The sequence below is a fragment of the Palaemon carinicauda genome, chromosome 4 (genome assembly GCF_036898095.1).
Source record: "Palaemon carinicauda isolate YSFRI2023 chromosome 4, ASM3689809v2, whole genome shotgun sequence".
NCBI lineage: Eukaryota > Metazoa > Arthropoda > Malacostraca > Decapoda > Palaemonidae > Palaemon > Palaemon carinicauda.
Window position 1 is genome coordinate 176,094,340 of NC_090728.1, and position 25,969 is coordinate 176,120,308.

General features: G+C 38.9%; 1 protein-coding gene across 4 annotated transcripts in view; it reads right to left on the minus strand.

Annotated features, from left to right (window-relative positions):
* Nucleotides 1-25,969, minus strand: part of sl (small wing phospholipase C gamma 1) — a 140,886-nt gene that overhangs the window by 80,259 nt on the left and 34,658 nt on the right. For all 4 annotated transcript variants that reach the window (XR_011044319.1, XR_011044318.1, XM_068372781.1 and 1 more), the window contains exons 5-9: nucleotides 19,597-19,765; nucleotides 13,132-13,335; nucleotides 12,612-12,727; nucleotides 10,088-10,294; nucleotides 3,659-3,782 (exon numbers count right to left, since the gene is read on the minus strand). Coding sequence is in view for 2 of the 4 variants with exons in the window: in XM_068372781.1 (XP_068228882.1) it covers nucleotides 3,659-3,782; nucleotides 10,088-10,294; nucleotides 12,612-12,727; nucleotides 13,132-13,335; nucleotides 19,597-19,765 (820 nt within the window). In the remaining 2 variants the exon portion in view is untranslated. The remainder of the gene's footprint in view (nucleotides 1-3,658; nucleotides 3,783-10,087; nucleotides 10,295-12,611; nucleotides 12,728-13,131; nucleotides 13,336-19,596; nucleotides 19,766-25,969) is intronic.

Genomic DNA, 25,969 nt, shown 5'->3' on the forward strand with positions numbered 1-25,969 from the left:
CATCAGTCTTGTTTTATAGTTTATATAAGGGATTTTGACGAAGGAAATATCTATTTCTGGGCGAGAAACCTGTGTCGCCCAGTGAAATGCTCCTCTAGCACCATTTCTAAGGCATAGATATTGCTGAAAATACCAGAGAAAAAGAGATGCATGGAATGCCAGGAATAAACCTAGCTCGCTCACTCATTGGGTGTCAGTATAGAAAACTGTGGCGTGATTGAACCACGACCATAGATCCCTCACCAATTAGACCTCTCCTTCATCAATATCCCCCCTCTCTACCCCTACATCTCCCCACCCCCTTTCCTCATTCCTCCTCAGCACTTTATTTACTATTCCCTTATTTCCTCGACTCACTAAGCTGCTTTCTTTGTTGGAGACCATGAGCTGGTTGTATTCTTTTTTCCAACCAGGTTTGTAGCTTGGCTAGTAATAATAATATATTTGCCCACATTTGTTGTCAATGCATTTTCATAAGACACACCTAAAGGGTGTGTCAAAGTCATAAGGACCCACTAGAGTGCAAAGTTAACAGCTTATTCTTGAGAGGATTTACTCAAATTTTCACCATGATGTTTTTTAACCCATGTGGAAGTAAAGCGCAAGGTACGTGAGGCAAAGAGGGCAGCTGACCTGAGGTGGGGTCAGGGATTGGGTCAGTCATATGAAGAGAATAAGAAGTAGTTTTGGAAAGAAGTGAAGAGAGTAAGGAAGGCTGGCGCAAGAATTGAAGAGACAGTGAAAGATGGAAATGGAAGGTTGTTAAAAGGAGAGGAGGCAAGGAAAAGGTGGGCGGAATATTTTGAAAGTTTGCTGAATGTTGAGGATAATAGGGAGGCAGATATAATTGCTGTTCCAGGTGTTGAGGTGCCAGTGATGGGAGATGAGAATGAGAGAGAGATTACAATAGATGAAGTGAGGAGAGCACTAGATGAAACGAGAGTAGGAAAAGCATCTGGTATGGATGGTGTGAAAGCTGAGATGTTGAAGGAAGGGGGTGTGACTGTACTTGAATGGTTGGTGAGATTGTTTAATATGTGTTTTGTGTTGTCAATGGTACCAGTAGATTGGGTTTGTGCATGTATTGTACCACTATATAAGGGTAAGGGAGATGTGCATGAGTGTTGTAATTCAAGAGGTATTAGTTTGTTGAGTGTAGTTGGAAAAGTGTATGGTAGAGTATTGATTAATAGGATTAAGGATAAAACAGAGAATGCAATCTTGGAAGTACAGGGTGGTTTTAGAAGAGGTAGGGGTTGTATGAATCAGATTTTTACAGTTAGGCAGATATGCGAGAAATATTTAGCAAAAGGTAAGAAGGTGTATGTTGCGTTTATGGATCTGGAGAAAGCATATGATAGAGTTGATAGGGAAGCAATGTGGAATGTGATGAGGTTATAAGGAGTTGGTGGAAGGTTGTTGCAAGCAGTGAAAAGTTTCTACAAAGGTAGTAAAGCATGTGTTAGAATAGGAAATGAAGTGAGTGATTGGTTTCCGGTGAGAGTGGGGCTGAGACAGGGATGTGTGATGTCGCCGTGGTTGTTTAACTTGTATGTTGATGGAGTGGTGAGAGAGGTGAATGCTCGAGTGCTTGGACGAGGATTAAAACTGGTAGACGAGAATGACCATGAATGGGAGGTAAATCAGTTGTTGTTTGCAGATGATACTGTACTGGTTGCAGACACAGAAGAGAAACTTGACCGACTAGTGACAGAATTTGGAAGGGTGTGTGAGAAAAGGAAGTTGAGAGTTAATGTGGGTAAGAGTAAGGTTATGAGATGTACGAGAAGGGAAGGTGGTGCAAGGTTGAATGTCATGTTGAATGGAGAGTTACTTGAGGAGGTGGATCAGTTTAAGTACTTGAGGTCTGTTGTTGCAGCAAATGGTGGAGTGGAAGCAGATGTACGTCAGAGAGTGAATGAAGGTTGCAAAGTGTTGGGGGCAGTTAAGGGAGTAGTAAAAAATAGAGGGTTGGGCATGAATGTAAAGAGAGTTCTATATGAGAAAGTGATTGTACCAACTGTGATGTATGGATCGGAGTTGTGGGGAATGAAAGTGATGGAGAGACAGAAATTGAATGTGTTTGAGATGAAGTGTCTAAGGAGTATGGCTGGTGTATCTCGAGTAGATAGGGTTAGGAACGAAGTGGTGAGGGAGAGAACGGGTGTAAGAAATGAGTTAGCGGCTAGAGTGGATATGAATGTGTTGAGGTGGTTTGGCCATGTTGAGAGAATGGAAAATGGTTGTCTGCTAAAGAAGGTGATGAATGCAAGAGTTGATGGGAGAAGTACAAGAGGAAGGCCAAGGTTTGGGTGGATGGATGGTGTGAAGAAAGCTCTGGGTGATAGGAGGATAGATGTGAGAGAGGCAAGAGAGCGTGCTAGAAATAGGAATGAATGGCGAGCGATTGTGACGCAGTTCCAGTAGGCCCTGCTGCTTCCTCCAGTGCCTTAGATGACAGCGGAGGTAGCAGCAGTAGGGAGTCAGCATTATGAAGTTTCATCTGTGGTGGAAATGTGGGAGGTTGGGCTGTGGCACCCTAGCAGTACCAGCTGAACTCGGTTAAGTCCCTGATTAAGCTGAAGGAACATAGAGTAGAGGTCCCCTTTTTGTTTTGTTTCATTGTTGGTGCCGGCTACCCCCCAAAATTGGGGGAAGTGCCTTGGTATATGGATGGATGGTGACTAATTACCAAAATCATGGGACAAATTTCCAAAATTGGCAGGATTTAAAAGTAACAGCGTTTGAGCTTAATTTTCCCTAGTTACGGTTCAAGTTCATTCATCATGGCAGTAACATACGTTGAAAAGCTTGAACTTGGAATGAAAATAGGTCTAAAACAATAAGAACAGATGGATTTTGCTATGACAAAACATGATACCTCTAAATACAGGAACAAATAGCTAAATGCTATCATCAAGTCATCTATACATAGCAAAGAGTGCAAAGACTCAAGGTGTGATAGTTTAAGTCCATAAAAAATATTTTCTATCTACAGTAATCCCATGGCTATCACGGGTGTTCCGTTTCAAAACGATAAACGAAAAAACACTTAATAGATACAGAAATCTATGGTGTATTTTTTTCATTATTCTTAATAATTGTTCATATTTTTCTTACGTTTTTTTTTTTTTTTTTTATAAATCTAACCTTTTATAGAACTGTTATACACGCTTAAGAACACATTTTAAGCTAAAACTTACTTTAACTGTAAACACATCCTTACATATAAGTAAATGAAAAAATTAAAATTAGAACATTCATTAACGTATGTACTGCACTATACTACAGTATACTGCTTGGCCAGGTTATGCCATTGACCAAACTATATGTCAATTTACTGTGATAAAAAAGTATAACTTGTAAACCCACGAAGTACTGAGGAAGCAATAGGTGACTCCTAATATGGCTACGGATCATTGTATTGCCAAACTGGTGCTCAAAGCAATACAGCACAGCAAATTAATATTGAGTAAGATTCACTGAAACAATACAAATTCTGGTGCAACTACAAACAAAACATCATTAAAAGGAATAGCTTCAGTACAGGGCATAAATCAATACTACAGTGAAAATTTTTGAAATTACTACGCTACAATTCAAAATGAGGTAATTATAAAATCTTATATACATATCAAGAAAATTTACTTGTGCTTACAGTTTCATTACTATCTAAGGGTGCAGTAAGAAGAGCACTTCCAAAAACCTCACGGAAACGCCGCGCCATTTCCTGCTGCTGAGGAAGACTGCAGTGGTCTTCTATTGACAAGATGACTGGATATCTGTTATAGTAATTCAAAGAGAAAAACAATCATGAGTAAAATTTCTTACTGTGATCCAGGAATGGATGATTTCAAGATATATAGCATCATAACACTGATGCCATTGTCAACAAAAAAAAAAAAAAATGAAAAATTCTATCACAAACAATTCAAAACTATAAAATTGCAAAAACTAAATTGTGTGTAGAAGGCCAGCTTCTGAAATACATTCTTAAGAGCCACAAGTATTGTACGCTACTACTACTAGAAGAATCTTAGTGAGAGCATATCACAAATAAAATCAAAATACAAAAATAAAAAAAAATTTTCAATTGCATTTTTCCTAGTGAATCAAACCAGAGTCATTTAGGATGAGGAATATGTTTTTAGCTCAAGCTGGACAGCCATTGAATCATTTTGACGAGCAGTTAGGCAATACCTGTCGAAATGTCTTCACTTATGACCTTTCGACTCAGGACTGAGAGGGATGGTTGAGGAAGGAAATTTAACCTAAAGGCCACAGGTCTGTATAGCTAAGAAAAATACTAATTACTTTAAAAATTTGTGATTTATACCTACGCAAAACATAAACGATCATCCTTTAGGAAAGGAGACTAAATGCTTGGAAAGACTAAGTCCCCCTAGAACCGAGTTGGTTGGTTCTTTTTTTTTATTTTTTTTTATTCTTCCCCAGATATGTCAATCTTCCAGGTCCCATTCAGGAGCAAAGGAATGACTCCAGCAACTGCCCATTTATCTATTATTGGGATGACTACGGTGATAGGGCCTGACCTATCCTAGAGGATTGGTACATGGTCAAAGGAGGAAACCCTTCCCCTGAAGGGGATAATAGTCCATAATAATATACTTGGTGTATGATGATCAAGGGGATAGTATAGTGTATATTCCACTATTCAGGAAGGCTGGGAAAGAAGATTTTTAGGTTCTAAAGAATGGAGCTCAGAAGTATAGTTTACTTGCATCATAACAGATTTAGCGAGCGACGCTTCGACCGATTCGTCCCTATGAGGGGCCGAAAGAATGGAGGTGAAGAGCCAGTTATTCTGCCTCCATTCCAGACTTGAATCTACTGTATAGACAAGATGCTTACTATCCTGTAAGGGATCTCAGTTTCCTACACAACTACTTGAGCAGCCACCACAAGCTGAAGGGCAAAGGCGTCAAGGAGCTTGTGGGTACTGTACTCCTGTAAAATAAAGGCCGTGAACATGGTCTGGTGTACATACACCCCAACCTTCAACACATGACTGACTACAAGGTGCCTCTTGAAGACATAGGTGGGGCCAATACACAAATTTGCAAATTCTGGTCATAGCTGGTAACTCTACCCTCTTAGCAGTCAAAGCGTATGCATTATGGATCGACTCACAAACTCCAAAGAGATCGTGATCTAGACACCTCTTTCCTGGTTCTGACAGTGATAAGGAGGAGTTGATGACCCTCAGGTCTGTGGTGTTGGGTCTTCTTCAGATATCAAGGCAGAACCCTCTTAGAACACAAAAGCATCTCTTCTCCTTGCCATTTGACACTTCACGTAAATAGGGGATGAAAAAGGGCTGAAACATGGGGTCATTCCCCAGCAGATTCCAAGTTTGGCCATGTGCCCTGACACCAAACTAAGGAGCTCCTTCCACCTATTTTAGAGTGGGAGGCTATGGCAAAGAGAACACGTAACTTGCCTAAACTCTTCACCAATATTAAGGCAACACCGAGTCTCGAGTCAGAACTTTGACTGAGGCCTTCTCAAAGGCTCGGATGTAAGTTATCGAGATCAGCAAAGATGTTCATAGCTACTCAGGAGCATAGGCAGCTCCAATGAGGAGATGTCTATCTCCAGTTGAAAGACCATGCTCAAGTCTGAGCAGTAGCCTTGATAGTAGTGACTTGAGGGATCCTCTCTCGAAAGGAAGATTAGGAAATCTATAATCTGGTCTATAGATTTTTCGACCATGGAAGAACTCCTTCAACAACATCAATCTAAAAGGCTGGAGGGAGGGACAAGGGAGTTTTCTCAGGACCTTGACAAGGCAGAATTGGATACCCTTTGGCAAAAAGCCATCTGGGAACACCCATACAGTGTATTAGTGGACAGAACAGGGTTAAACAGAGGATGGGTGTAATCATCCATGTAATCCCACTAGTGTTGGAAGGCAATTTCGAACACGGCAGAAAGGGAGGTAGAGAATGCTGAAGCTCCTTCATCAAACAGGAGCAAAAAGTTTCCAGGGCCATAAACTCCTATCCCACATGGCTACTCGGATAGTTGTAGAACCCGATCAATGACAACAAGGGGCTACAACAAGGGGTCACAGCCCCAGCCTCGTGCATTGGCACCAGGGGGTCAAAAAATAAAGCTGTACCCCAGTCCCATCTGACTACTGTGGTAGCTAGGGGACCCGAGCCACAACCACGGACGGCTATGGCAGGAGGCCATGACATGGAATCACTGCCTTGGGCCAGTGCACTGGCCTCAAGCACCAAACACTGAGCCAACACAAGTCAAACTCACTTGATCGCCTACACTAGGGACACAAAGACCGAGCTTTTCATGAACACTGCCATCACCAAGAGACACTGGCACTGGGAAGCCTACCTGAAAAACCTAAGGAGGCCAAAACCTGACATAGGTCACGCACTGGGTCAACAGTAGCACAAACAGAGAAGTTTCTCCAACCTCCGGGAGTTTCCTTGCTCTTGACCCATATTCGACGGGGGACCGAGTCAGGGTAGTAAATGCGAAAGCCAGTAGTAGACGCACCCAATGAGCAGAAGGAAGAAGCAAACCTTTTTTCCTGCCCCACATAAATGCCTGACACTGCAAGGAGGCCACGACCTACACTCTACACACGGAGATGATTGCAAACAATTGTGCCCTAGCCAGAAGCACAGAGTTGATCTACAGCCGGTTTAACAAAAACCGGATGTAAAGTCCTCCCTTCAATGAAAGTGTCTTGTTTTGCATCATTACAATCAACAGCCAGCATGCACATCCTGTAAGCAAAAGAAAATGAAAAGTTTGATTACGGGTGCATCAGTACATCTGTACAGTACTTGCTGTGGCCGAAAACAAGAGGGAAGACATTTTGACAGTTAGGGGGGCAAGATTATCTTGCTCACACAAGTTGCTTAACCGCTCTTTAAAATGATTCAGCTGTCCAGCTAGAGCTAAAATCATATTCCCTACCTAAAAGAACCTTGGTTTGTATTTTGCATAGGAACAAATATATAAAACTGTTAGTTTCAAAATTAAAGACAAATAGGGGGAGAAGAGTTATTGGAATAACTGGCTAGAAGAGGGGATTGCAGAAAACTTACAGGCTAAAAAAATAATCAATGGATGATAGAGTAAAGACAATGTTAAAAAACAATAACACATCTTTACATATTTATCTACTATTAATGACCTTAACAAGGCCAATGAGTCAACATATTACATCTTTTGTTGCCTTTGTCTGAAGAATTTGATCTTAAAAGAAAACTGAAAAAATTACAGCAAGGTAAAACTGAAGTCGAGATGGTTAGCAAGAGACCATAAAAAACAAATTTAAAGTTATTGGTAGAAAGCAAGGCAACTGAAAGGCAGTGTCAATGCAAAGGAGCTTTGTTACTGTTACCATTATTACTTTTATTAAAGCCAAACCACAACTTTAGCTGGAAAAGCAGAATGCTGTGACGCCAAAGGCTGTAATAGGGAAAGCATCCTGATCCAAATTAGAAGTGAAGCATAAAAGAAACAATAAAAGCATTACAAATTAATCTGACTAATAGAGGAATAAATAACGATAAGAAACTTATATCAACCAGCTAGGCGAAAAAGCATTTGCATTAGGTTTGAACTTATGAAGTTTCACAGATTAGACTTTATGATTAGCAAGATCATTTAAGTTTGTTCACAGGCAGAATAAAAGTTCTAGAGCACTCAACCGAGTAATACAGTCTCGAAAAGAATAGGGAAGACTTAATATTAACAGCATACATGATAGTCTGTGGTAGATATTATAGTCTGGGAAGGTCTAAAGGCAAAGGATGGTCAGAAATATAAGGAGCCCAATAGAAAAAACACAATGAGCTAAATGAAAAATTGTACCAGAGATCAATATCCAGATTATGAATAAGATTGATCCAGTTTATAGATAAGACCTTGAGACAACAAGGTTTTGCCTTGCAATTCAAGGAGAGAGCCTGCTGTTAAATCAAGACAGGAAAACAAGGGTTTGCCTTGCAATTTACGCAGAGTCTGGTGATAAGACAAGACAGGAGAACAATCTTTAGAACAAGGTACATAAACCATTTTAAAATTTTCTATCAGGATAGATATGTCTCCAAAAACCTAGGAACCCTATTGCAACATACTGACTTTTTTGCGATGGAAGAAAAGACTGACTGAATATATTTCTGAAAAGTGAATTTGCAACCTAGAGCAACAAAAATTTATGAGCAGAATGTAAGAAAAGAAATATTGTCAATTAAAATAAATTAGTATGGTTGGGTATCCTATGATCCAGACCTAACAATCAAACTTTGAGTTTTCTTAATTTAACCTTCTCTTTTAATTAACTTTAGCTAGACCTCTACAATTAGATTCAGCAACCACAGATCTCCACCCAAGGGATGTGACTGATGCTGAGTAAACATTGTCTGTGTTAGTAAGAAGCTTTTTTTCAAAGCAAAATTATGAATCATGCAAGTACAGTTAAACATAAGAATTCCTGGTACACCTTGCTCTGAGGAGGTGCATCCAGCGACAACCTTAATGCCATCTCTCTCTACAATATCTGTTTGGTTCTTCATCGCAAAGTAAAGGTTGACAAAGGGCACTTCCTTGAAGTGAGGTGTGCCAGAAACTCCTGTGTTTGACTGTACATCATATAAAGTGTAAGCTGCCACAAAAACACATTACATTCTTGTAGTCACTTTGTTGCCCGTCAACACTTACTATACAATATATCTATAAACTAACAATCCAACAAGATGAAATGTGATAACTTCTATCTGATCAACATTAAAAAACAAGAACATGGCAATTAGTAAGGTCAAAAGCATCATTCAAGTAAAGATTTTTACACAATACTTGAAATTGTAAACTGAGTATTACAAGCACTAAAGCCCTTAAAAAAAACAAAAACTAAAATAGGGAGCAGATAATTGTTTTTAGCATATGCATTCAGATACTCTGCCAAAAGACGTTCAAAATTTTGGGCAATAAGGTTGGAATTTAATTAGCAGGACTAGAGTGATCAAAACCACATTTACCTAATGAGCCAATTCTCCTACAACTGTAAATAGTCTTAGCTAACTTGCAAAAATAAATTCACAACCTGAAAAAACTAAAAAAATTAGCTGTCTTTGCAAAAACCAAAGATAAAATACCATTGGGTCTAGCCCTACATCTCTTTAAGTATCACGACCAAGTATAAGATTCTTAATACTGCCCTATAGTGTGCATTGGATGGCCCACTCTAAGTGTTACTTTAAATTTGTAAATTCAAAAAGAATTTTGAAATTATATAAAAGCAAAATTGAATCTTTGATGAAAATCCAAGTTGCCTAAAAATAACTCTTGGAACATGAATATATAAAAGCAAATTCACATAAAAAGCTAGAAAATTAACACAGTTTACATAGAATAGAAATTAAAGCTATGCATTTTTTAAAGACTGACTAAGTTAACAATGATTTGGATATAGACATATTAGAGACATTCATCCTATAATATTCGGACATGAAAAAGCAAAATACTGGAACATATTCTTCAAATATATGTTGGTCAATAGGAACAAAATACAGATATACAAAATAGAAATAAAAACTTGACACATTGCACAACTGATGCTTCTAATGGCATTAAAATAAGCATTAAGTAATGCTTAATATCATTGTTCAGTATAAGCTAATTTTTATCTACTGTCAGTGATAGCACAGTGTTAAGCAGTTATTCTGCATTTAAGAAAAACTTGTTGGAAACCATCAAAGCCTTCTTATCAAGTTTGAAGTATAATTAGCTCCTTTGGAGGGGTAAAATATTGCAAAGTTTTTTTTATCAAGAAACTTATCTAACCCATTCCTTTAGCAGAGCAGAAAAAGACAGATTGATTTTCTAGTCATTACATTTTAGAAACTTATTGTAATCATTCCCGATACACAAATATACCATCTGACAAAGATTTAAGACATCCCTTGTTAAACTGTACAATTCTTTAGAAGATGATCAATAGCATTTTACTAAAATACTATAGAGTGCTTCCTACATAACCAAATGTCACTCCTGTAATCAAAACTACTGTAAGTAAATAAAAAAAACTTACTGCGAAGCCACAAAAGCATGATCTCTTATGGTTGTGATGACATCATTAAATGAGATCTTCGATGTCAAAGTATGCCCATGAAAAATATTTGGTGTGCCATCAGAGCCATCCCAACAGTCAAGCTCAATACAGCGGCAGCCCATTCGTAATACTCGAGCATAAGCCTCAGTTGAAGAGTCACTGGCTACCTGATCACCGGTTAAGTACCTGTAATAAAACAATTGCAAAATACAAGAATACTATGTGTGAACATTACACTAGTCCTGAAATATCTATTTTAACTCTTTTACAGAAATACTGAGTTTATAATATTTTGATCTGAATATTACACAGCTTTACAACACAATTGCTTTTACAAAAGATAAAATCCATTGGCTACTTTGTGTACTTATGGAAAATAGAGTTCAAGGAATTGTTCTTTGAAACATAGATTTTTTTTACATTCAATTATTCTACAATCCATTACCAATGTGTTAAAAGTATAGCTGATATTTCTTTTTATTTGAGTACAGTTGAATCTCACAATAATGTACCCATTTATAGCAGATTACTGTAAAGACATAACGGACGGCATCCAGATAACCAAAGTCGTGTTCAGGTAGTGTTGTAAAAGTCACCATAAGAAGAAGTAAGTTTTATCTACTTAACATTATCTATAATAATCTACACATACATACACATTTACAGCGAGCTGGTAGAAAGATTACATTTAGATGAATCTTTGGATAATTAGCATATAATCACAGGAACATGAAAATACTGTTGTTATGAGTCATGTCTAAGTGGTGAAGCACAGCTTACTTTAACGGTCTTTCATTACTAAAAGTGTATAGCGATAATTTTTTTTCTTTCAAATACGTTGCTTTAGTGTGACTTACCCGTTCCATTGGAATATTTATTATCTTTTTCAAACTGATTTGATTTGATTTATGAAAATTTGGTCAGACAGTCCCTTGAAATCTTACCTCCTGTGCACACAAAAAATTACACTTAAACTTTTCAGCATATATGCCAGCTACATATACATACGTATACTAAGGCACTTCCCCCAATTTTGGGGGGTAGCCGACATCAAACAAATGAAACAAAAAAGGGGACCTCTCCTCTCTATGTTCCTCCCAGCCTGACAAGGGACTTAACCGAGTTCGGCTGGTGCTGCTAGGGTGCCACAGCCCACCATCCCCCGTTATCCACCACAGATGAAGCTTCATAACGCTGAATCCCCTACTGCTGCTACCTCCGCGGTCATCTAAGGCACCGGAGGAGGCAGCAGGGCCTACCGGAACTGCGTCACAATCGCTCGTCATTCATTCCTATTTCTAGCACACTCTCTTGCCTTTCTCGCATCTATCCTCCTATCACCCAGAGCTTTCTTCACTCCATCCATCCACCCAAACCTTGGCCTTCCTCTTGTACTTCTCCCATCAACTCTTGCATTCATCACCTTCTTTAGCAGACAGCCATTTTCCATTCTCTCAACATGGCCAAACCACCTCAACACATTCATATACACTCTAGCTGCTAACTCATTTTTTACACCCGTTCTCACCCTCACTACTTCGTTCCTAACCCTATCTACTCAAGATACACCAGCCATACTCCTTAGACACTTCATCTCAAACACATTCAATTTCTGTCTCTCCATCACTTTCATTCCCCACAACTCCGATCCATACATCACAGTTGGTACAATCACTTTCTCACACAGCACTCTTTTTACATTCATGCCCAACCCTCTATTATTTATTACTCCCTTAACTGCCCCCAACACCTTGCATCCTTCATTCACTCTCTGACATACATCTGCTTCCACTCCACCATTTGCTGCAACAACAGACCCCAAGTACTTAAACTGATCCACCTCCTCAAGTAACTCTCCATTCAACTTGACATTCAACCTCGCACCACCTTCCCTTCTTGTACATCTCATAACCTTACTCTTACCCACATTAACTCTCAACTTCCTTCTCTCACACACCCTTCCAAATTCTGTCACTAATCACCCAAGCTTCTCTTCTGCGTCTGCAACCAGTACAGTATCATCCACAAACAACAACTGATTTACCTCCCATTCATGGTCATTCTCGTCTACCAGTTTCAATCCTCGTCCAAGCACTCGAGCATTCACCTCCCTCACCCCTCCATCAACATACAAGTTGAACAACCACGGCGACATCACACATCCCTGTCTCAGCCCCACTCTCACCGGAAACCAATCGCCCCACTTCAGTTTTATAACACAAGGCAAATATGAAAATTTGTTGGGAATATGCAAGACTAATCAGCTTATGTGTTGGCAGATAGATAGATAGCTACTCCCCAAAAGGTCCTAATTTCTAGTGATATCTTTAAGATGGTATTTGGCTCTTGGCCAACTTACTCAAACGTTGAAAAGTTTTTGCCCGTCAAGAAAAAAATATTGTATGTAGGGTCAAAATATCATAATCTTAAACTATTTGCTATCTAAACATTAGTGTTGAAAAAATTCCAAAATTAATTTGGAAATTTAGAAATTCAAACTTACGTATTATGAGAAGATGCTATCCAGTACTGAGACATTGATTTTGTCATATCCTTGTTCACAATGTCATGCCGTCTATCCCAAATTTGATTCTCCTTGGAAAAAAGGTACTGAAAGAACTGGAATAAAAAAAAATAATTTGATTATGGGTATAAATCATCAAATACTAACTTTGTTTACAAAAAATTTCATTGATGTAGCTCCTTAGGTCAAATCATAATATGATTTTATGAAAATATAACTTCTTGAAATTCTTTAAAAGAAAACTACCATTGTAAAGGTACAGAGTCAATTCCTTTCTAATTTCAATATATTGAAGTATATTGCTTATTCTAAAATAATCTTTCCTTTCTAGTTTTAATATATTGAAGCATATTGCTTATTCTATAATAATCTTTCCTTTCTAGTTTGAATATATTGAAGTAAATTGCTTATTCTAAAATCATCTTTCCTTTCAAGTTTTAATATAATGAAGCATATTGCTTATTCTAAAATATTCTTTACACACAACATACTACATTACCTCTTCAACATAAAAATATGGATCCTTAACATCTCTCTGTGGATCCTGAACAAACTTCTTGATGATACTGTCAGCAGAGTATTCATCTTCTTTCTGCTGCTCTATTAAGAAAGTTTCAAATTCTCGGAGAGTGACAGTTTTCATGTCGCTACTATACCTGTTAAATAGGTTCTCTTCTTCATGGTCACCAACAAGTAGTAGTTTCTGAAACAAAAGTGATTGGTAAAAAAACACAAATACAACATATCCTTGAAATTAGAACCAAGCAATTCTTTGACCTAACAGTATCATAATCATCACTACCATTACTTTATTCTTATTATTATTATTTCTTTTATTATTTCATCATTATTATCACTATCATCACTATCATTTAGCTTTAAAGGGTTATTAACATTCTTAATCCTCATAGAGCTGACCTCAAAAGATTTGTTCCTAATAAATAGATTAGATCTTACTAAATAAATTAAAGTACTTGAAATTTAATGATTGGAGAGACTTCATACGTTGAATTTATACATAACCCCGTAAAAGGAAGCACTGATTTTCTTTTAAATTTATGACCTAGACTGATATCTGTTGGTGGTCGAAAACAAAACCACCACATAAACCATGTCTAGTACATACACTGGATATCAATCTTCACTCTAGGATTAGGACCTATGAGTTATTCATCCATTTCCCATGGGTCGAATAATTGTCACTTATTTGAAGACAAAATAAAATCACTTCAATAAGGGACTCCTGTTTTTAAAAAATAAGAACCACCACAATCTACCAGTGGTCTTAATATGATTCAGATAGCCATTGTCAGATACATTTTCAACAAAATATTAATTTAGTATGTATGATCATTGGTTTTAGACAGGATGAAAAATACCCTCTTAACAGTTGATCATAAGGATGTAGAAGCTGTTAGGACCTTGGCCATTAATGGTTTAAAAGGAAACCATCAATGAGAGATGATGTCAAAGGTGTCAAAGCAGGCATATTAAGAGAAATCTTTGGAAAGACACTGCTCCAACCTCTACCATACCAGGAGGATGAAGGCTTTTCTCTTTGGAAGCAGTCTGTAAAGAAAGGTGCTCTGTAGTATAACTTACCACTGTCAGGTATTTGACCTGCACATAATGGTGTCAGCTGCTGCATCCCCTTAAGGAGGACAAAAAAAAGAGGTAGAAGAGTTAATCCTTTTACCTCTCCTCAACACTGAAGACAAATGCATTACTTTAGACAGGATTCATTATAAGTTCTGGGAGGGAGCTCGGGGTGTTACATAACTGCTAAGCAGCCACCTCATTGCTGTGATTTGGAGAAGGTTGGGACATTTCTCAACTCCCTCAAAAGATCAGAGCCCTTGAGGGATACCACACGGTAGATGAAAGAGTACCTATATTACGTCATCCCCTTCCACCGCTATCTGAACGTTACCATCCTGAAAGATAGACGAGGATCAGCACCTATCCAATCCTTACAGCAACTACAGTATTGTCTCAATACGGGACTGGTCAGCCGTCACTACACGTTCTTTAGGCAGCTGTACTGGACACACGACTCTGTACCCTGATTCACACTGGATAAGTTGTTAATGGGTAGGAATTATCAATTGCAAGAGTTCTTGCAATTGACCTTTCTGGGTTTATTTGACTATTTCCAAGAAGAAGAATCAAAATTAGAAGGGGAGGAGGAAGATAGATTCCCTCTACGAATTATCCTCACCCTCGACTGCCTAGGAGATGGTGTTAGGTCCAGAAGGACCAATCACATGGTAAAAACAACCTTCACTGTTATACCGATTTCACTTTTACTAACCCGAAGTTGCTACAGTGACTGACCATCAGTCAGTCAATGATACATCAAGGCTAGAAACACTATGCTCATTAATCCATTCTCGGAATTGTTTCTTCTTCATAGAATACAAACAATCAAATCTGAAAAATATAAACAGTACGGTCCCGAAGTATGCGTGTTCGAATGATGCGATTCCCCATTTATGCGGTCGCTATTTTTCAGAAATTTTCTGTATCTGCGAAGCTGTTCAAAGTCTGCGGGTCAAGCACTACAAAATGTATCAAATCTATTGTCTTTTTAAGTATATTGTTAGCCCTAAATACGGTGCTTGATAATAAATGTTACAAAACGATATTTACCTTACATCTTAACATAATTTCATAATAAATAGCCTATTTAAGGATAAAATTCCACATTAACAATGAAATCAACTTTAACTATGCAAGTGGTTACGTTCTCGGCAATCTTTATCTTTCTTTAGACTTTCGATAATTTTAATGTTAGTGTTAATGATGGTATATTAAAGCATTATTTTTGTTTAGTACAGTATAAATAAAAGCTTTATTTTCCCTGTGGGTGTTCAAGGTTTTCACACGTAGGCTGGGTTCGTTTATCAGCAATGAATTGAATAGCCTAAACTTCGGTAACGAGTCGGCAATATTTTGTCATATTTTAAACAGTATAGATTTGCTATACAAAGAATTTTGTAGAGTAAACGGTATAATTATAAAACCTCTCTCTCTCTGAGAGAGAGAGAGAGAGAGAGAGAGAGAGAGAGAGAGAGAGAGAGAGAGAGAGAGAGAGAGAGAGAGAGAGAGAGTTGATTTAATGCCAGAAACTTCAAATATTCTCTCTCTCTCTCTCTCTCTCTCTCTCTCTCTCTCTCTCTCTCTCTCTCTCTCTCTAAGAAATAAAATCTTAGTTCACATATGGCAATCTGAGTTTAAGAATGAAATTAACATGACTATTGCTAGTTGTGGTGATCAATTCCTCGCTTCAGGTAGTACAAGAAACAAAAACACGGCATTCGATTATAACAGCTGATTCTCTCTCTCTCTCTCTCTCTCTCTCTCTCTCTCTCTCTCTCTCTCTCTCTCTCTCTCTCTCTCTCTCTCTCTCTCTATAGCTGGGCTACCTATGTTACCTCTCATTTCTTACCTCTCTCTATCTCTCTAACAAATGAAATCTTTGTTGCTTCACAAAGTTTGTTATATTAAAAATCAATCATGATTAAATTTTCCTAACTTTCTCCAATCTCGCACCATCTCTGTCACATCGAACGTTATAGCGGTAACATAATTGTTTGATGACTTTAAAAACTGGCCTAGTCCAGTCTTCTTTACCTTTTTTTCAGATGGTTCCATAATTGAGGTGGGTACATGTTGACTTATAACTAAAGTTAGGAAAAGTATTTTAGATATGGAATGGACAATTATCTTTCGTTACAGTTTAGAATTATCTTAAATTACTGTATCATTCTGTCATTAGCGACACTTTGTTATTGTTGATTAAAAGCAAAAAAAAAAAAAAATATATATATATAGTTTTCCTGCTTTGCTACGTATCTAGGAATTTATATAGATACAATAAGTACAATATTTCTAATTATATAATATTTACTAAAAACTTTTAATATCATTAGTTATCACTTTGATCATGCGTGTTTAATGCATTCGTTTATTACGATCGAAGTAAACAAATGGAAGGTTTCCGTTTCAGGTGGCGTCTTTAGGACACTATATAAATGGCATTCATTTCATTTATTTTGTTCTAAGAAAGGTTAAGTAGCACAACATTGGTAATAACATAATCATCATATAATCAATACTTGGTAAGATAGCTGTCGATGCAAAAACTAACCTATACACAGATGTGTAAATGCGTTCGTTTCTTCTTATGATCAGAATTAAAGTAAACAAAACAATTGTAGTTTTGTATTGTGCTTTTTTGGTGTGTTTAGGAAACGTATGATATAAAATCGCCTTTATTTTGATAATTTTGGATTTTCAATGATACAACAAAAACTAGTCTATACAGTGATGGTTTTGCTATTCATCAGTTGTCTTATACAATAGATATGACAAACTGGTTGTAATTTTAACCTTTTTCAAGTTATTAGAACTTTAAGGTATATTAAATATTTGATTTATTTACATGAACAATTTAATATAAAAAATACAGTATAGTACATAAAATGTATTGGAAATGGGTAGTAAACACGTTTAAATAGGCAAGTTGCTGATTGCCATGGCCCTAATGGAATTATTTCTGTTAGTTGTGTGTTTTGAAATACTGTATGAGATTTTCCATTTATAAGGGGTCATTGATCGACCAAATTCTTGCATAATTCGGGACCCTACTGTATAAGCAGGAACCAGATGCTGAATTAGGCCATGAACGGTTTAATTCCATGTCTGAGAAATAACCCTGGTACCAGCGCAAGAACAGTAAAGTGTACCCTCCCTCTGGTGAGCAGATAAGCAGGACCAGTCACTGATCAGCTTACAATCCAAGTCACATTAACACCAAGACCATTACCAATTGACGGTATCTCCCCTTTTTGAGGTACCAAAGTACCTCGCTTAAGAGAAGACCAGGTACTACATTGTCCACGTTAGCAGTGAAGAAGGGCACTCAAGCTCCTCTACCACTTGGCCAATGCCGTGATCAGCCCTGAAAGGAAAGTATCGGCTGCAGCACCAGTGATATTCCAAAGGGGTGAAGGGGTCATATGGCGTAGGTATGGGTGATTGGGTCCTCACAAGACCGATTGGCTGTCAGTACAGGTGATCAGACCCATAAAAGGCCTATCACCTAGGCCGATACAGTTGTTTCCCACAGCTGTACTGGATCTACAGCCTAACACCCCAATCAGCATAGCATAGAGTACAAGGTAGAACCGTCTCCTCTAAAAAGAGAGATTGCTCTAAGAACTGTGGGACTTTTTAGGATAGGCTTTCTTGGACTAATACTTTTTCAGAAGAGTTTTCATAAACAGAAGGGGAAGAGGAGAAGGATAGATTCACATGACATCACATCCTTACTATCAATCGCCTACTAGTTGATGTTGGGTCCAGAAAGACATCACCTGGTAACGGTGCAAACAGCAGTCACAGTTGCACCAGTCTTAGCTTGCTATCCAACCTCAAAGGTACAAGTTGGTGAGTAAACTCTGTTACAGATCATGGGTGAATAACAGTAGCTGTTACGCAAACCTCGCAATACTAACCGACCTCCCAAGAAAAGGTCAGTGAGTGAGCTCTGTTGGCTATGCTCCATAAGTGTGAATGATACCCCTTATAGGCCAATTAAATGGTGCTGGAGAATAGTCCGGATAGCACCATTCACATACAATTGATGAAATAGCAGTGGCTGTCACACCAGGCTCACGATTGCTAAACAGGCTCAAAAGTACTGCCTATCCTCCCTTGGCCTATGGTGCTGGTATTCAATTCAAGCGGGACTGCTCACATACACCAGGTACATGAGTAACTGTAAAAATTGCTCAAGTTCCACTGGATTGACCCCTAAGGTACCATCTAGTAGGTATCATCACTAACTCTCAAAGGAGAAAAGCAATTGCTGCAAGTTCCACGGAGCTTATAGTGAAAGTCCTTCCCACGCAAACACCCTCTTCATCGTCTTCTCAAGGAAGAAGTGCCCGATAAGGACAAAGGAGAAGTGATTGACAAAAGAGCAATAGAGATAGCAAAATTCTTTTACTTTCCTTTACCAAACATTCTTCCTTGCTGTCACAGAAAAGTCATGGTTTGGGCAACTGATACTGAAGCTCTCTTTCAGAGGAGGAAGCAACAAGATTCCTCTACTGCAACACAAACCATAACTCTAGAGGTTTTGTCCCAAGGGAAGCACTGGGAACATCCCACTGACACTGCACTACACAGGGATTACGACTTGGAGAACAATGTTGGTGGTATGTGTGCCCGCCAAACAAATAATATTCATTCATTATCGGGCACACGGGTACAGGCAACTCTCTTATTCAAATTGAGTAACTTCCACACAGTAAGAAGAATTGCACTCCAAGTTCGTCTTCATGATCTGAAGAGCGAAAGCAATACTTCAAAGAGGGGAGGCACTTACAGCCACCCCCTCACAGGGGCCCAAAACAAAGATTGTATCCTCGTAAGTACAAAATTCACATTACCTCGCTTAAGCTTTCAAGCGAGAGCGCTACTAAAAACAAACACTTGCCACAAATGAAATTGAGAGCAATACAACAGCATATCCTTATTCTAAAGAATGACAGGTTTGTAAATGCATAGGAATAAATAACACTATACTAATACAGTACATGAGAAAAAAATTCTATGCACTGTATTCATCAAAATCTCCTCCCACGCCTATTGACGCAAAGGGCTGTATACAAATCATGCAAAATATTCAGCAAAATTAACCTAATATATTCCTGAAATATTACAAGTAATTTAACTTTTCAGTGTATTTAATGGCCTTTAACATAGAGTAAAACTATGTTTGTTATGATAAAAAAAATACCATGCATATTCAAGATTCTTTTTAAATTAAACACTTTTCACACACCATGGCAGTAAAGATATGCAGTGTTACAAAATTTACTAAAAATGCAAAAATTAACTACTTACAACAAAAATTTAGAAAACAAATGTAGCGAGACAGGGCATTATTACTTACATCAACATCCTTGTCCCATGTAATCATTTTCACTAGCTCATAAAATTCATCAAATCCAATTTCCTGAGCTTTGTTATCATCAACTCTTTCAAATAGGTCTTTCAATCGATTGCTGTTCATTCGAACCTGGATCTTTGGAAGGAAGGCTCTGACATCACGTAAGGTTATTCTGAAATATAGAGAGGGGGTACCGATGTAAAATATCTAAACAAATTCAGCAATAATCACACATCAATACTTCTGGGCAATGGCAAATAAAAGTACATGCTACTTTTATCACCTTGCAAGTCTCAAACTAGAATTATTAAAGACCGATGCATTTGTTTAAAACAACTTGAGGCAAATATCTTGATAATTCATAAAGTCTATTTAAGATATGATAGGTTGATTGTCTTCGTATCACAAGAACCAAGAAATATGAAAAACTAAGGTAAAAAGATTTCAACAGCATATGATCCTAACATACTGAAAATCTATTTAACCAAAAAACTGCTACATTTAATGGCACTCTATAATTCCTACAGCCAGATCTGATCACAAGACAAAATATCTTACCTCAAAGGCAAGTTAACAGTCTTTGAATGACAGATAGGATGGAACATAGTACTGTAGCAGCTTTTATCAAAATACATACATACATATGCCAAGGCACTTCCCCCAATTTTGGGGGGTAGCCGACATCAAACAAATGAAACAGAATAGAGGACCTCTCCTCTCTACGTTCCTCCCAGCCTGACAAGGGACTCAACTGAGTTTAGCTGGTACTGCTAGGGGTGCCACAGCCCACCCTCCCCCGTTATCTACCACAGATGAAGCTTCATAACGCTGAATCCCCTACTGCTGCTACCTCCGCGGTCTTCCAAGGCATTGGAGGAAGCAGCAGGGCCTACCGGAACTGCGTCACAATTGCTCGCCATTCATTCCTATTTCTAGCGCGCTCTCTTGCCTCTCTCACATCTATCCTCCTATCACCCAGAGCTTCCTTCACTCCATCCATCCACTCAAACCTTGGCCTTCCTCTTGTACTTCTCCCATCAACTCTTGCATTCATCACCTTCTTTAGCAGACAGCCATTTTCCATTCTCTCGACATGGTCAAACCACCTCAACACATTCATATCCACTCTAGCTGCTAATTCATTTCTTATACCCGTTCTCACCCTCACTACTTTGTTCCTAACCCTATCTACTCGAGATAAACCAGCCATACTCCTTCGACATTTCATCTCAAACACATTCAATTTCTGTCTCTCCGTCACTTTCATTCCCCACAACTAAAATCCATACATCACAGTTGGTACAATCAATGTCTCATACAGCACTCTCTTTACATTCATGCCCAACCCTCTATTTTTTACTACTCCCGTAACTGCCCACAACACTTTGCATCCTTCATTCACTCTCTGACGTACATCTGCTTCCACTACACCATTTGTGGCAACAACAGACCTCAAGTACTTAAACTGATCCACCTCCTCAAGTAACTCTCCATTCAACATGACATTCAACCTCGCACCACCCTCTCTTCTTGTACATCTCATAACCTTACTCTCACCCACATTAACTCTCAACTTCCTTCTCTCAGACACCCTTCCAAAGTCTGCAACTAATCGCCCAAGCTTCTCTTCCATGTCTGCAACCAGTACGGTATCATCCGCAAACAACAACTGATTTACCTCCCCTTCGTGGTCATTCTCGTCTACCAGTTTTAATCCTCGTCCATGCACTCGAGCATTCACCTCTCTCACCACTCCATCAACATACAAGTTAAACAACCACGGCGATATCACACATCCCTATCTCAGTCCCACTCTCCCCGGAAACCGATCGCTCACTTCATTTCCTATCCTAACACATGCTTTACTACCTTTGTAGAAACTTTACACTGCTTGCAACAACCTTCCACCAACTACGTATAACCTTATCACATTCCACACAGCTTCCCTATCAACTCTATCATACGCTTTCTCCAGATCCATAAACGCAACATACACCTCCTTACCTTTTGCTAAAAATTTCTCGCATATCTGCCTAACTGTAAAACTCTGATTCATAAAACCCCTACCTCTTCTAAGACCACCCTGTACTTCTAAGATTGCATTCTCTGTTTTATCCTTAATCCTATTAATCAGTACTCTACCATACACTTTTCCCACCACACTCAACAAACTAATACCCGTTGAATTACAACACTCATGCACATCTCCCTTACCCTTATATAGTGGTACAATACACGTACAAACCTAATCTACTGGTACCATAGACAACACAAAACACATATTAAACAATCTCACCAACCATTCAAGTACAGTCACACCCCCTTCCTCCAACATCTCAGCTCTCACACCATCCATACCAGATGCTTTTCCTTCTCTCGTTTCATCTAGTGCTCTCCTCACTTCCTCTCTTGTAATCTCTCTCTCATTCTCATCTCCCATCAACAGCACCTCAACACCTGCAACAGCAATTATATCTGCCTCCCTATTATCCTTAACATTCAGTAAACTTTCAAAATACTCTGCCCACCTTTTCCTTGCCTCCTCTCCTTTTAACAACCTTCCATTTCCATCTTTCACTGTCTCTTCAATTCTTGAACCAGCCTTCCTTACTCTCTTCACTTCTTTCCAAAACTTCTTATTCTCTTCATATGAATGACCCAATCCCAGGCCCCACCTCAGGTCAGCTGCCCTCTTTGCCTCACTTACCTTGTGCTTTACTTCCACATTTTTCTCTCTATATCTTTCATACTTCTCTACACTATTACTCTGCAGCTATTCTTCAAAAGCCCTCTTTTTCTCTTCCACTTTTACCTTCACTCCTTCATTCCACCATTCACTGCCCTTCCTCATGCTGCCTCCAACAAACTTCTTGCCACACAAATCACTTGCAATCCCAACAAAACTTTCTTTTACTAACTTCCACTCCTCTAAATTATCCGTTTCTCTTACTTTCACTTCGTCATATGCCATTTTCAACCTTTCTTGATATTTACTTTTTACCCCCATTTTATTAGCTCTTCAACCCCCCCTAGCTCCCTTTTACATCAACCTACTCTATTCCTCCACTCTTTTGCTACAACATTTTCCTTCCACCAAAAAAATGATCAGACATACCGTTAGCCATACCTCTAAACACGTGCACGTCTTTCAATCTTCCAAACATTCTTTTAATTATCAACACATAATTCATTAACGCCCTTTCTACCACTCTTCCATTTGCCACTCTTCATACATACATACATATACCAGGGCACTTCCCCCAATTTTTGGGGGTAGCTGACATCAACAAAGAAACAAAAACAAAAAGGGGACCTCTACTCTCTACGTTCCTCCCAGGCTAACAAGGGACTCAACCGAGTTCAGCTGGTACTGCTAGGGTGTCACAGCCCACCCTCCCACATTATCCACCACAGATGAAGCTTCATAATGCTGAATCCCCTACTGCTGCTACCTACACGGTCATCTAAGGCATCGGAGGCAGCAGCAGGGCCTACCGGAACTGCGTCACAATCGCTCGCCATTCATTCCTATTTCTAGCACGCTCTCTTGCCTCTCTCACATCTATCCTCCTATCACCCAGAGCTTCCTTCACTCCATCCATCCACCCAAACCTTGGCCTTCCTCTAGTACTTCTCCCATCAACTCATGCATTCATCACCTTCTTTAGCAGACATCCATTTTCCATTCTCTCAACATATCCAAACCACCTCAACACATTCATATCCACTCTAGCTGCTAACTCATTTCTTACACCCGTTCTCACTCTCACCACTTCGTTCCTAACCCTATCTACTCGAGATACACCAGCCATACTCCTTAGACACTTCATCTCAAACACATTCAATTTCTGTCTCTCCATCACTTTCATTCCCCACAACTCCGATCCATACATCACAGTTGGTACAATCACTTTCACATATAGAACTCTCTTTACATTCATGCCCAACCCTCTATTTTTTACTACTCCCTTAACTGCCCCCAACACTTTGCAACCTTCATTGACTCTCTGACGTACATCTGCTTCCACTCCACCATTTGCTGCAACAACAGACCCCAAGTACTTAAACTGATCCACCTCCTCAAGTAACTCTCCATTCAACATGACATTCAACCTTGCACCACCTTCCCTTCTCGTACATCTCATAACCTTACTCTTACCCACATTAACTCTCAACTTCCTTCTCTCACACTCTCTTCCAAATTCTGTCACTAAACGTCCAAGCTTCTCTTCTGTGTCTGCAACCAGTACAGTATCATCCACAAACAACAACTGATTTACCTCCCCTTCGTGGTCATTCTCGTCTACCAGTTTTAATCCTCGTCCAAGCACTCGAGCATTCACCTCTCTCACCACTCCATCAACATACAAGTTAAACAACCACGGCGACATCACACATCCCTGTCTCAGCCCCACTCTCCCCGGAAACCAATCACTCACTTCATTTCCTATCCTAACACATGCTTTACTACCTTTGTAGAAACTTTTCACTGCTTGCAACAACCTTCCACCAACTCCATATAACCTCATCACATTCCACATTGCTTCCCTATCAACTCTATCATACGCTTTCTCCAGATCCATAAACGCAACATACACCTCCTTACCTTTTGCTAAATATTTCTCGCAAATCTGCCTAACTGTAAAAATCTGATTCATACAACTCCTACCTCTTCTAAAACCACCCTGTATTTCTAAGATAGCATTCTCTGTTTTATCCTTGATTCTATTAATCAATACTCTACCATACACTTTTCCAACTACGCTTAACAAACTAATACCTCTTGAATTACAACACTCATGCACATCTCCTTTACCCTTACCTATCAAAATAAGTAAAGAAAAATGAAATATCATTACTTGACCAAGCTGATATAAAATTAGTGCACTTATTTTGGTATTTTGTCTTATCGAGTATTTTGATGTTGTTCTCTATATTTTCTAAATTATAAATGTCAAGCTATCCCTGTTACATTGAATTCTCTCGACAGAGAGCCTATTCAACAGACTATAAAAGTTTAAAGATCGCTCTTGAGTAGCTGAGGCAAGGGACAGGACAAAGTCCTAGATACCAACCATATACACTTATGACCAACACCAAACCCCCATTCCACCCCTGCCAGGACCAAGAAGGGTCAGGCAATGGCTGCTGATGACTCTGTAGATAAAATTATAGGCTTCCTAAACACCCATCCCTAGTTCATAGTAAAAGGATGGTTTTGAACACTAGTAAAAAATTATTTTTTTTTAGATTCAAGCATAGCTCGAACTTCTAAACCCTGAATCGTGAGTCGAATACATTGTAAGTAATACCAAACGCAGAGACTCCAAAGACAGAAAACATGAATTGATAACTTCACAGAGGTAATGGTTTGAAAGTTTAAGCTAAAGTTTCTACAATCTTTGGAAAATGACAGATTCAGAGATAATTTTTTTCCTTAACTAATACAAACCTGGAGTTATTTATTAGGATTCTCTTTCGGCGGAGCTGAACGGTAGCCATATGTGAGGTGGAAACCCTGCTTAACCGCTTGGGTGGGTACCCCCCCATCTCTATAAATACTCTCACAGCTGTGAGGTATGTTTCTTTTGATTGCAGGCAGGACTTCTGGGGGACAGGTGATGGCGGGCTAATTTATATAAATAATTCCAGGTTTGTGAAGTCATAAGTCTGGTAGAGACATTGACCCAGTTTTACCTAGTACAGTATATGACTATGGTCTAGGGAAAACTTTAACACTTCGCTAAAATATACATAGTGAGTTTAATATCGGCCTGTGCAATTCAGTGTAATGAGAGTTTCTTGTCTTGTATAAACACATTCTGAGTTTATATAAAGGAAAAACAAGAAGTTTCCCATTGCTTACCTCGCACAACGTAATGGAGACGTGGACAGTTTATAAACTTATAACTTATACTAGGCTACACAAGGGAAGTGATAATTACCTGCAGAGGTTGAAGCCAGCTTGCAGAGGGACCCATGGTGCTGTACCCCAAGGGAGGGGAAGATGAAGAAAAGAAAGCCAGACATACTCTCATTCATTCCAGTCTTAACCTAGGTAACCATGCCATCAACCAACTACTACCTGTCCATCAAGGAGCCTGAGGTATTCTTAAACCACTTGTTGAGCAGCCACCACACGACAGATAGTGAACGCATCCAGTCTCCTGTGGGTCACGTCTTTTAAGTAATGGGCTGTGAAAGTAGTTTGCCTCTTCCACAAGCCTGCTTGTAATACAGTACTTGCAACAAAGAAACCTTCTGTTTAAATACAAAGGATGTACTAATTCCCCTTACATCATGGACTCTAGGTTGGCGAGCCGGAGAAGAATCGGGAGCCAAGGATCTTTCAATCACATGTCGGATCTAGGAGGAG